Genomic DNA, 13,448 nt, shown 5'->3' with positions numbered 1-13,448 from the left:
TTGAAATTGTACTTTTAACAATTATTTCTGTGTATAAAAATTTAAGTTCGAAAAATAATTTTAAAAAATTGTTTGTTAACATACTTTATTTTTTATTTATTCATTTATTTATAATGCAAAAAATAAAGAAATAAGAAAAAAGATACAAAATATATACAATATTATTTTTAAATACAATACAAAATTATTTATTATATAAAATAGTAAAAAAATAAGAAAAAAACATACAAATACAACTAAAATACAAGTTTTGTATGATAAATCTCCATACACGGAGTTACACATAGCGCAACATCACACTTCTTGCACTCATATCGGGTTTGAACGCGTTTTCTGGGGTTAATTTTTGAATTTCCACAAACGTGGCATCTTCTGTATGGTTTTTTGCTTTTTTCCGTGGGTGGTATAAGAGAGAGGAAATGTTTTTCTAGTTTTAGTCTCTTTGGATTTTCATATTTACTCGGACGTCCACTTTTTGTATGACAGTAATCATATGAAGGAGTGTATTTATCGACAATTTGCTGTATAAGTTCGAGTCTGAATTCTGAAAAATGTCTATATTTGTTTGGATGTTTATATACTGAACACCCCGGGAACTCGAGAATCTATCGGGGTGAGCACAAGTAACCGTAATTACTCAAATATAACGAGATTTTCGATCATTAAAACAATATGTAAATGTTTATTTGCCAAAACAAGCATTCTTAAAAAATTTTTAAAATACGTTTTTTTATTTGCCGAGATTATTTAACGCAAAGGCATGTGTTTACTTTCAAAGAAAACAAACGCACGTGTCTTGCGTCCCGGGGTTGAAAGTTTATAATTACTTCCTGACTCAACGGGGGAGTGGTGGGGTAACTAGGTCATGTTAAGTCCATTAACGAGTTTTAAACGTATTTTTGCTTCGAGAAGTATATGTTAAACACACTATAAATATTTTTTAAACGAATATTACAATATTCAAATATAATTAGCGATGAATTAATTTTTTCCAGAGAATAGGCAACATCCGGAAGTCATGAGTAAATTTTTCGACTGGAAGTTTCTGATATGTAATCTTCTGGTCTAAATAAAGTCAAATAACATGAAAACTAGTAAAATTACAGCAATAATATGAAGAAAATAGCTATTTCTCAACGTTTGTTTAGGTCTGACTCCGCTCACGTGACTTTGAAAGACATTGGTTCTTCGCGGGAAAATCCTGAATAGACGGTTCTGAGAGAACGCTCATTGGTTAATATAGATTCAATCATGATAGAAATGACTAATTAGAGAGTAAAAGGCGTATAAACAAGAAATTTAAAGCCAATTAACGGCAAGAAAGTCTCCCATAGACTTAATATAGGAAGGTGGTTTCCCGGGAATATTTGACTAGAGATGAACTGATTTGTTGGTGTACAGTCAGACAACCTGAACAAAAGCCAATCCAAGTAATTTTATTGTGAACATTTATTAAATCTTACATATTTGAAAATAATAAAAAATAAGTATCGCTTGTCACAGCGGGGAGCCGCCGCCATGACAGCGCGTGTAACTTGACACTCCCCTGTCATAAATCACAACTTTGAACGTAAACATCTGGCCTTCTACTGCAGCTAGAATAACGCGGTTTGTTTTGATAGACGTAAAAACACTTCAAGTTTGTAATCAGTATGTTAAACAATACAATTTTTTAAATTAATTTTTTTTAAATGAAAATACGTCGAACTTTTGACTTTTTAAAAAACTTTTTTTTGTCAATTATATAAAAAAATACGATAATCAGAGAGACTGAAGTGTTTGTAAACAAAATAAAAAGAGAGCGCGTGTCTAACGCAAAAATTACGAAAAATATGGCAATTTTAAATTATTTTACAAAAAATCCGAGCTTCAAGGCGTGTGTTTTTTCTCATTTTTTTTCAAAAATTCAGTCGTCATCGGGTTATAAAAGCCAAACAAATTAAATAGCTTAATTTTTACAATATCCACTTAAAATGGATAAAAGCATTATTGTATATTTATTATTTATTCGTGCATATCGACGTCTTTCGAAGAAATAATCATTTATTGTAGTTTTTATCAGTTGAAAATTATTCTGTTGTCTTTGATGAAATTTGTTACAATTTACTAATTTTTACAGCCACATTCAATTTTAAACGATGACATTAGTTAAAATGTATTAATTTGTACACAAACATTAAATTTAAGGCATATTTCTTCGTATTTCTTGGTGATCACGTGACCGAAAACTATTTTTATCTTGGTGGGAATTTTTTCACAGTGATCTTTGTCATATCTAATTTGCATATTAATGATAGTACATTACTAATCTTTATTAAACAGATCTAGACATTTTATATTATTTAAATTTGGCTGAATTAGTAAAATAATTATATAAAAATTTTCAGTATTTTGCAGGAAACTTCAATCCAGATGACGTAAGAGTCATCCTTGGTTCACTGGAGAATTTGCGCGATGATCTTTTTTAGATCTAATTTGCATAATTATAATGGAAAATTATTAATCTTTATTAAACAGATTTAGTTATTGTGTATTAATTAAATTCATCGGTTTTTGTGAAAGAATTCTTTAAAACTTTTAGCGTTTATTTAGAAACTTTTTGTCACCTGATGACATTGGACAAGAGCATTTTCGTTTTGTTTATTGTATACGACAGTTCGCGCCAGATTTCGTAAAGTGCGGTTTAATAATTCTGTTTCTCGTTTTTTCGAAGTTCACTGCGATAATTTTTTATTACGTGGATTCGTACATTTTGCGTTGTTTTTAACGGATAAAAGGTGGAAATTTTACTCTGAATATAGAACTTGTTTTTTAAAATATGCTACTTTACAAAAAGAAAACTTGAAAATAATTTATTTTTCAACAATTTGGGAAAACTGACTTTTGGATATAACATATGGATTTACATTAAAGGATGTATTATTGGGCTACTAATTTATTTATGTTTATGTGTATTGTTGTACTGTAACTTACTTTGTTTTACTATGTTAGAGAAAGTAGGTTACACATTGGATTTCTGACATAAAACTGTCGGCTTTTTCAGAGTGAAGCGGACCTTTTCAATGAAGTGTGTTTTAGGGAAGTTGTGCATTTTTTTTCTGATGCATGCCAATGATGAAAATTGTTTTTAAAATTAAATATCGATCAATGACGATAACATATGTTATAAATGTGAAAATGAATATAAAAATATTTCTACATTTCTTTATTGTTTTGTTGTTTTTTATAGATTAATTCATTTAAATTTATTATATGTGAAGTAAGTTTATTTACAAAATGCTAATATTTTAATTTGCTTTAATATTTCTATGTAAATTTGAACAACGAATTTTAAAATTTTAAATAAAAAATATACTGAAATTTTTTTTATTTACAACTAGCTGACCCGGCCACGCGTTGTTGTGGCTCAAAATGTATCTATTATAAATGTGTAACAGTTCCCCGTGGGGGGAATTTCAAAAAATCCCTTTTTAGTGTATATTCTGTTGACGTCACCTATTAAAACGCAATTAAAAACGCAAAAAACCGCATGTAAAATAGTATAAATAGAAGCCGAGTTCTTCACGGTAAGCCTTAATCCTGTCCCTTTCCCCGCTGGGGAATATCGAAAAATCCCTTTTTAGTGTATATTCTGTTGACGTCACCTATTAAAACGCAATTAAAAACGCAAAAAACCGCATGTAAAATAGTATAAATAGAAGCCGAGTTCACGGTAAGCCTTAATCCTGTCCCTTTCCCCGCTGGGGAATATCGAAAAATCCCTTTTTAGTGTATATTCTGTTGACGTCACCTATTAAAACGCAATTAGAAACGCAAAAAACCGCATGTAAAATAGTATAAATAGAAGCCGAGTTCTTCACGGTAAGCCTTAATCCTGTCCCTTTCCTCGCTGGGGAATATCGAAAAATCCCTTTTTAGTGTATATTCTGTTGACGTCACCTATTAAAACGCAATTAAAAACGCAAAAAACCGCATGTAAAATAGTATAAATAGAAGCCGAGTTCTTCACGGTAAGCCTTAATCCTGTCCCTTTCCCCGCTGGGGAATATCGAAAAATCCCTTTTTAGTGTATATTCTGTTGACGTCACCTATTAAAACGCAATTAAAAACGCAAAAAACCGCATGTAAAATAGTATAAATAGAAGCCGAGTTCTTCACGGTAAGCCTTAATCCTGTCCCTTTCCCCGCTGGAAAATATCGAAAAATCCCTTTTTAGTGTATATTCTGTTGACGTCACCTATTAAAACGCAATTAAAAACGCAAAAAACCGCATGTAAAATAGTATAAATAGAAGCCGAGTTCACGGTAAGCCTTAATCCTGTCCCTTTCCCCGCTGGGGAATATCGAAAAATCCCTTTTTAGTGTATATTCTGTTGACGTCACCTATTAAAACGCAATTAGAAACGCAAAAAACCGCATGTAAAATAGTATAAATAGAAGCCGAGTTCTTCACGGTAAGCCTTAATCCTGTCCCTTTCCCCGCTGGGGAATATCGAAAAATCCCTTTTTAGTGTATATTCTGTTGACGTCACCTATTAAAACGCAATTAAAAACGCAAAAAACCGCATGTAAAATAGTATAAATAGAAGCCGAGTTCTTCACGGTAAGCCTTAATCCTGTCCCTTTCCCCGCTGGGGAATATCGAAAAATCCCTTTTTAGTGTATATTCTGTTGACGTCACCTATTAAAACGCAATTAAAAACGCAAAAAACCGCATGTAAAATAGTATAAATAGAAGCCGAGTTCTTCACGGTAAGCCTTAATCCTGTCCCTTTCCTCGCTGGGGAATATCGAAAAATCCCTTTTTAGTGTATATTCTGTTGACGTCACCTATTAAAACGCAATTAAAAACGCAAAAAACCGCATGTAAAATAGTATAAATAGAAGCCGAGTTCTTCACGGTAAGCCTTAATCCTGTCCCTTTCCTCGCTGAGGAATATCGAAAAATCCCTTTTTAGTGTATATTCTGTTGACGTCACCTATTAAAACGCAATTAAAAACGCAAAAAACCGCATGTAAAATAGTATAAATAGAAGCCGAGTTCTTCACGGTAAGCCTTAATCCTGTCCCTTTCCTCGCTGGGGAATATTGAAAAATCCCTTTTAAGTGTATATTCTGTTGACGTCACCTATTAAAACGCAATTAAAAACGCAAAAAACCGCATGTAAAATAGTATAAATAGAAGCCGAGTTCTTCACGGTAAGCCTTAATCCTGTCCCTTTCCCCGCTGGGGAATATCGAAAAATCCCTTTTTAGTGTATATTCTGTTGACGTCACCTATTAAAACGCAATTAAAAACGCAAAAAACCGCATGTAAAATAGTATAAATAGAAGCCGAGTTCTTCACGGTAAGCCTTAATCCTGTCCCTTTCCTCGCTGGGGAATATCGAAAAATCCCTTTTTATTGTATATTCTGTTGACGTAACCTATTAAAACGCAATTAAAAACGCAAAAAACCGCATGCAAATTAGTATAAATAGAAGCCGAGTTCTTCACAGTAAGCCTTAATCCTTTTCCTTTCCCCGCTGAGGAATATCGAAAAATTTCTTTTTAGTGTATATTCTGTTGACGTAACCTATTAAAACGCAATTAAAAACGCAAAAAATCCGCATGTAAAATAGTATAATAGAAGCCGAGTTCTTTACGGTAAGCCTTAATCTCGTTCATCTCCCCCCAGTAGGGGGAATTTAGACATGTATATTATATACAAACACTTGCGTATTCGAATGCAACGTTGTGTCAAAATTCAAAAGGAATCGGTAGGAACAAACGAACGTTATATTTTATTTATATAGATAGATAGAAAATGATCTGGTTTAGTCCGTTTTCACAGAAAAACAATGCCTCACAGAGAAGCAAACTTAGGTCGTCGGAAGTTAGCGCCATCTGTTGGACATAAAAGCCTTAATCCATATATAAATATATTTTTGAAAGGGGGAAATGGTGGTCTTCACACATGCCAGAAACCTTTGTGGGAGTGTATTAAACAACTTCCCAAAGTTTCATGGCAATCGGATAAATGGTATGGTAATGCATGAAGGACAAACACACACACACACACACACACACACAGACATACATTCATTTTTATATATATAGATGATTACGTCACTTCTACAGAAAGTAGAACACGAGACGACCTTCACCCACATTTCAGTCTGGGGGGAAAGGCCGCCAGTTGTAGTTATAACAACCTTTACGTCTTCTATTGTTGTAGATGAAATTCGTTAACTGTCAATTACATTTTCTTGAATTTGATTCGCAGGTTAGAAAAAATCGTCATTACTTAAATGCCTAAAACTTTAAAAAATTTTATAAAATTGAAAATAAATTCAAAAGTTTTGAAAAAATCGTATCGGATGGAAAATCAAAAAAGAATTTAATATAAATTTGAAAAAAAAATTTTTAGCAAAAAATTACCGCAAAAAAAATTCATATATAAAAAAATTATGTGACAATAAAGAACGATTTTTCCTTTACAAGACGTAACTGTTTAAAAATTTTTTTTCTTAAACGGAAACGAGAAAAACGCGTGGGAAAATTTTTAAAAAAATTTCCACGGTTTATCTCCACAACTAACTGGTAGAGCTGAGTCCGACTGTTCCACTGTTCAGAGGTTAATATTTCGGTGTAAATTTGAACAACGAATTTTAAAATTTTAAATAAAAGATATACTGAGATTTTCTTTTATTTACAATGATTACGTCACTTCTACAGAATGTAGAACACGAGACGACCTTCACCCACATTTCAGTTTAGGGGGAAAAACCTCCAGTCGTCATAGTTGTAAACGAAACAACCTTTACGTCATCTATTGTGGTGGATGAAATTCGTTAACTGTCAATTACGTTTTCTTAAATTTGATTCGCAGGTTGGAAAAAATCGTCATAACTTAAATGCCTAAAACTTTAAAAAATTATATAAAATTGAAAATAAATTCAAAACTTTTGGAAAAATCGTAACGGATGGAAAATCAAAAAAGAATTTAATATAAATTTTAAAAAAAATTTTGCAAAAAATTACTGCAAAAAAATTCATATATAAAAAAATTATATGACAATAAAGAACGATTTTTTCTTTACTAGACGTAACTGTTAAAATTTTTTTTTCTAAACGAAAACGAGAAAAACGCGTGGGAAAATTCTTAAAAAATTTTCCAGGTTTCTCCACAATTAGGAGGTAGCGCTACGTCTGACTGTTCCACTGTTAAGAGGTTAATCAACAACTTTCTCACATACGGCAGTCGACCGTTATAACATATTTTCGTTATTTTTGCGGGTCAATGCATGTATTTTGCCGTTCTTACTCTGTGGAAAAGAGAGAAAGTTTCTGAAACTTCTCCTTTCGTTAAAGATTTATATAAAAACAGCCTCTGGCCAATGAAAATTTTAATACTATTCATACGAATTTTGAAAATGCCAAAATAGTATGAACAGTACACATACACGTAATATTTATTATTTTAAATATATATTAAAACACTGAATAATTATGAGCATTTAAGTAATTTATTAACTTTGAAATACTTTAATAGTTCGTATACAATATATATATATTTGTCATTTTCTCTAGGAAGAATAAAAATTTTTAAATATTCGTTATTAGTATGAAGCTAAAACAAATGAGTACATTTTAATATGTGTTAATATAAGTACTTAAAACATCGAGTACAAGCATTTCAATATAATCAATAACCTGCTATTCATAATTTGCGCATATTAATCTGATCGAAGTCGCGTACTTATGGTTGTTAATTGGCAATTTTCGACTGGAGCTTTCTTCCTTGAACTTGAACGTAACAATTTCGCAGCCAGAAAATCGACAGGCGCTTGGATAAAGATGTAATAGAAAAAAGATACAATCAGCGAAAGAAACAACACCACTGCGAACAGCATCCACTGAAAAATATAATAATGTTAACAATACAATCTCTAAATTTCCGTTTGCTTCTTTAAACGCTGTTATTGCTTTTTTGTTGCAAAAAATAGTTAATAAACTTTATATATATTTAAGTATACGACTTATAAATATGAATTACACATAATACACTGTCGTAGTACTGACTCTAATTATTCTCTCACAAAAATTAAGTTAGATATTTATGACAGCTTATTTATTATTATATATTTGCTAATTGTGTTAACAGCTTTAAAAAGTTGTTCTAGTAAAACATTATCAATATAATTATATATATATTTTTTCTTTATATACTACTTAGAATAATTTTTATAACACTATAAGTACAGTAGAGAGTCTTAATTCGAATTCCTGTAATTCAAATCGCCAATTATCTGAACGATTTTCAGTCGGACAGTGTCGTGCTAAATCGAACGTTTTTGATACTAGATTTACTTCTAAAGTATAATTTTTATGTTTTTATAATTTTCAATATATTAATTTGTTTGTACAAACTAAAAAAATAATTTGTGACGATACAATAGCCTCGATTATTATTATAAAAATTTTTGTTAGGCTTAAAATCGACGAAAATTCAACACGAAGCGACACGTAACGGAGAAAAATTGAACACAAAGCGACACGCAACAGAGACAAATTTAAACATCGGACAGGTTATATTTTTTCGTACGTAATCGGTTATTTGAACAAATCACAAATCCGAACAACCTCTGTCCTCAATTGATTCGGATTAACGACTCTCTACTGTAATCTTAAGTCTGGAACTTTTACTGCTTAAATTAAAAAATATATAAATAAACCTGGCATACCAAATTTAGTTCAGTAAAAGTTGTAGCTTTTCTAAGCTGAGCGTAAATATAAAGTATAATTAGAAAATGAAGCGTGTAAACCCACGCATTCAAACGATCAAAAATGGTAAAGACTTTCATAGACAGGAATCTGTTAACAACACCTGAAAATAAAAAATATATCTGACAGAAGTAACAGTTGACATGTTTACATAATGCAGAAATAACAATAATTTTATAAATAGTTTTCACAATAAACTGTATTTATGTAAATTAATCAAAAGACACGACGTAGGTAAATTTCGTTCAGAATAAAATGAAATGATTCATGCATATCGAATTATTATAGTCAATTGGTTCTTTTAAGCAGCAGTACAATAAATTACTTTTTTAAACGACAATTTTCATGATTAAATTTAGAAAAGAAAAATACAGTTTTGTGTATTTTTATATTTAAAACAATACTCTTTTAAATGTATACAACAGAGAATAAAAGTGAAACTCGAGCAAAAGAGTTATGTTTAAAAAATATAAAGCTGTGCAATCGACGTACCTCCATGTCCAGTTATACAAGCTACACATGTCCACGAAAGTCCAATTATTAACATGAACGGCGACAAAGCTTTGTGAATAAAAACAAAGGATTTGTTTGGAGACACTTCAGTTATCTGTTTGTGCAATCCAAAAGTAGAATACATCAATAAAGACAAGGAAATGATCCAAAAGATTACACGGTAAATCTGAAAAAAAACAAATTTTTTAAAAGTAAATGTAATATACATTAATAATATGAAATATTAGAAACACAGAATAAAAAATAGTTTAGCAAATGACCATAGCGATGATCACTTACAGTCGTTTAATAAATTTCTCGACAAATCTATCAAGGAATAAAAATGGTAGACGTCAATATCTGTTGGTAGGTCTAAGAAAGCATTTATTCCGAATCCAAAAACTATATGATTGCCATCAAGCGGGCCACTGTTAATATTAAATTCCAGAAGTCGAAAATAGTAGATTTTACTAATGCTAAATAGCCACTAAACTACTAATATTGATCGTTTGCAGGAATGTCACTCTTTTTAGAAAGGTTTTACGATTATATATTTTAATACTAAAATTCAGATTTATTGTTGTATTTAAAATATATATTTATATATAATTTAGTTATAACATGATTAATGACAACATTAGAACTAAAATTGTAGTTTAGTACAGAAGAGAGTTGTTTATCCGAAAGCCGGTTAACCGAAAGCTTTCCAGTCTTACTGTGTCGTGGTGAATCGAACGTTTTTGATACTAGATTAACTTCTAAAGTATAATTATTTTGTTTTTATATTTTTCAATATATTTATTTTGTTTGTACAAAATAAAGAAATAATTTTTGACGATACGATAGCCTCGATTATTATTAAAAAAATTTTCGTCAGGCTTAAAATCGAAGAAAATTTAACACGAAGCGACACGCAGCAGAGAAGAATTTCAATATTAGATAAGTTGATATATTTTTTCGTACATAATCGTTTCTCCGAACAACCCCAGTTTACAATTGATTCGGATTAACGACACTCTACTGTATTTATACATTAAAGCATAAACATATCAATGATAACGAAAGTGTAGTGAAGCTCGTCGAATTTCGTATTTAATTCATCTGAATAAATAATAACAAAAATTCTGAATTTTACCATTTTCACTTGTGACTATTTGTCTCTAATATGATTTACGTTACGATACGTGCAATGCGCAATACAAAAATTTAAGAAATTGACTTACTTTTTTAATCTTCAGCTGCAGTTTGTTTGACAGAATATTTCCAATTAATAGACCCGTGCAATAGGAACAGAGGTGCGAGTAGTACGGTCTTTGATAGTTAAAAGCTAGGTAAGAATACAAATTTCTGTAAAAAAATTAATAACATTATTATTTCTTGCTAACTAAATTATAATGTATGAATTCTTATTTTTATTTAAACTTTTTAACAAACTAAAAAAATAATTTGTGGCCTCACAAAGTTATTTTTATAGTTTCTGTATGAACCTGAATGATACAGAAATCCATTAAGTATATTACGTAATAATTATTTTATATAAATTAACAAACGCACAGTACATAAGAATATCAATGTGTTTTAAATAGATTTATCACGTTCCCGCATATTGCCACAGTAAGGTTTAGCTATGTAAGTAAACGAAAATATAAAATAGTTTATCCTAAATATTAAATATTACTAAAACATACTCCTTGTCAAAAGAGTATCCAATAAAAACGAAGTTGCCTGTCGTCACCATGTAAGTCACGTGTGAGGTAATGCCAACAATGACTAACATAATTATTACAAATAGTCCATGTTTTGGCCATCTGATGTAAAAATATATACAAATTTTATCAGTAAAATCATAATAATAAATTAATGAAATGCTTCTAATTTATCTATAGTATAATTAAAACAAATAAGATCGATATTATTAAATAATTCTTAGTGATAAATTAAGACGAAACATACACAATAATTAATATTTTATTTCAAAAAATGTTTTCAATAATTATTGGCTGTAAACCCGCTGATGAAAGACCGATCTGTTGGTTCCTCATCAGCGTGTGAAATGTGTACAATTGAAACGGGTGAAAAAAAATTGTTTTTTCTGGATAGGTTTCTTAAATTTGCGGAACCCGGACATCAGTATAATAAGTCTTACTAATACGATATGTCCTAGTAGAAATTTACATAATAAATTGTATAAATAAGGACACAGAGGCATATAAATTTATTATGCTCTTTTTTTGTGTACTCGTTGATTACGCCCTAGTGTAATTGCATCCGAGAAAAATCTTTTTTGTTTTATAGATGTTTTATTTTCGACAGGTTTAATTGTGCATTAAATTACTGGTGTACATTTTTATTATGTTACGAATTTTTATAATCGGAGATTTACAAATGTTTTTTTGAGAAATATCCTTAAAGTTGTAACATAATTATATGACCAGTGTTCAATTGAAATAAACAAAGCCATCTTTAATTTTAATTATTATGCAAATAATTTTTGTAATTATTGTTTAATTAAAAATTTCAATTTAATAATATCACTACATAATCATATAAGTAATTTATCTCTTTACCTATCACACAGAAATAACAATGGTGCTGCAATAATCGTTAATTGCATCAAAACACTCATAAACCATAAATGAGACAAAAACTGCAATTTAAAATAATACACGGATTATAAATATAATAAAAATATCTATTCAAATGAAAATTAAAACAATTACGTTATGTGTATAAATTGTATAAGTGTGAATATGAATTGTAAATTCCCACCAATGTCGTTCTGCAAATTCAGCGTGACGTTTAACCTCTTCCCAATGTGGACCATCGCCCAGAAGAGGTAAAATAATAGTCGTGGCCATAACACAAAGAACTGGTAGAGTTAACCTGAAAAAAGTTCGTAGGTAAAAGCTTCTTTTATGCGAAACTTTAATGTAAGTTATTATACCTGATAGCTCTGTTCATCACGAATTGCACATATTGCATCTTTGAATTTGCTCTTTGTTTTCGTGTGTAACATGTCAGCAATCCACTAAATAAAAAAAAAATGTGGATAATTTTATCAGCAATTTTATTATATAACAAATCGTAACATCGTAATTTAAATTTACTCTAATTGCAACTACTGTTTCAAAGATCATTGTATTTACAAGCAGATAAAGTTATAGAGCGGCAACTAATAATGGTCATAATTAAAGTATCGTTATTAAACGTTGTCTACAGAAAAATTTAAGAATTGAAATGCAACCGAATTTCGTAAGGTGACATTTCAGTACATATATAATTGGGGTTACTCGGTTTAACGGGGTATTCTGATCTTATATCTTTTCATATCTGTTCTTGGCTTTCATCCATCTAACTCTGTCTTTGAGAGTAAAATAGCAGCCATCCAAAATACGCGAAAATTTATAGATGTATTGTTCAAATTCTGAAAATAATGATTATAATTGATCGTATGTGATGATTTAGACTTCAAAATAAAACATGTATTGAGTAGTGTCCTTGCATAAATAACTCTCACTATTGTTCGATTGTTTACCGCAAACACTCTGTTGCAATAGTGTTATATTTTCGATCTGACCTTTTCATCACACGACGCGTTTACAGAACGTTTAATATGGATGCTTTAATTACTGTCCCCTTCCGTTTGATTTAAGACGTACAAAGATAGATAAAATGGCATTAACTAAGTAGGGTTATCTTAATTTATCGTTATTACAATTGAACAGATTTGCGTGTATTTTACCTGATTAAGAAGAAACTTTCAATTAATACATAGAAATTAGAAGCAATTTCTATTGGTATGTAATTCATTATTCTTGATAAATTTATATATTTTTCTGCAAGTAAATTTAAAATAATATTTAAAAATTTTTTATATATTAACGTTAAGTTTATATTTTATCACTACGTTAGATACAAACATCTTCACTCCGAATAATAACGTTACTAAAATAAAATTACATGCGAAGAACCACAAAGTTAAAGTTGAAAGTTAAAAAGTGAAAATTTGTAAAATTTATATTTTCGAAGCTAAACATTATGAAAATTGCCAAAAATAAATATAATGAGACATAACTATAATACAAATATTAAAAACGTGGCTGGTAATCGATCTGCCTAGGCCCTAGGCTGATGTCTTCCAAAACAACTTTTCACGGGAAACTGGCTTGTATTTAGATGTTATAAACGTG

The 13,448-nt window shown here is 30.1% G+C and overlaps 1 protein-coding gene across 1 annotated transcript; it reads right to left on the bottom strand.

Annotated features, from left to right (window-relative positions):
• Nucleotides 1–7,712: 7,712 nt before the first annotated feature.
• Nucleotides 7,713–13,064, bottom strand: LOC136983137 (nose resistant to fluoxetine protein 6-like). Its single transcript, XM_067279776.1, has 9 exons — nt 13,001–13,064; nt 12,203–12,286; nt 11,979–12,141; nt 11,826–11,905; nt 10,947–11,066; nt 10,482–10,605; nt 9,259–9,445; nt 8,727–8,869; nt 7,713–7,898 (listed from the first exon to the last, which is right to left on the bottom strand). Exons 2-9 carry the CDS (start codon nt 12,238–12,240, stop codon nt 7,719–7,721), a joined length of 1,035 nt encoding a protein of 344 aa, XP_067135877.1. The 5' UTR covers nt 12,241–12,286; nt 13,001–13,064; the 3' UTR covers nt 7,713–7,718.
• Nucleotides 13,065–13,448: the final 384 nt, after the last annotated feature.

This window comes from Centruroides vittatus, unplaced genomic scaffold (assembly GCF_030686945.1).
Source record: "Centruroides vittatus isolate TY-2023 unplaced genomic scaffold, ASM3068694v2 contig_1199, whole genome shotgun sequence".
Lineage (NCBI taxonomy): Eukaryota > Metazoa > Arthropoda > Arachnida > Scorpiones > Buthidae > Centruroides > Centruroides vittatus.
This window is presented reverse-complemented; position numbering and strand designations above follow the sequence as displayed.

Bases quoted from the DNA above. Each gene is read 5' to 3' on its own strand.
- LOC136983137 (XM_067279776.1), bottom strand. From the start codon at position 12,240: ATGCAATATGTGCAATTCGTGATGAACAGAGCTATCAG. The intron at 11,906-11,978 runs GTAATTGTTTTA...TTTAAATTGCAG, and splicing joins ATACAATTTATACACATAAC to TTTTTGTCTCATTTATGGTT. The intron at 11,067-11,825 runs GTAAAGAGATAA...TTTTTACATCAG, and splicing joins TTGTTATTTCTGTGTGATAG to ATGGCCAAAACATGGACTAT.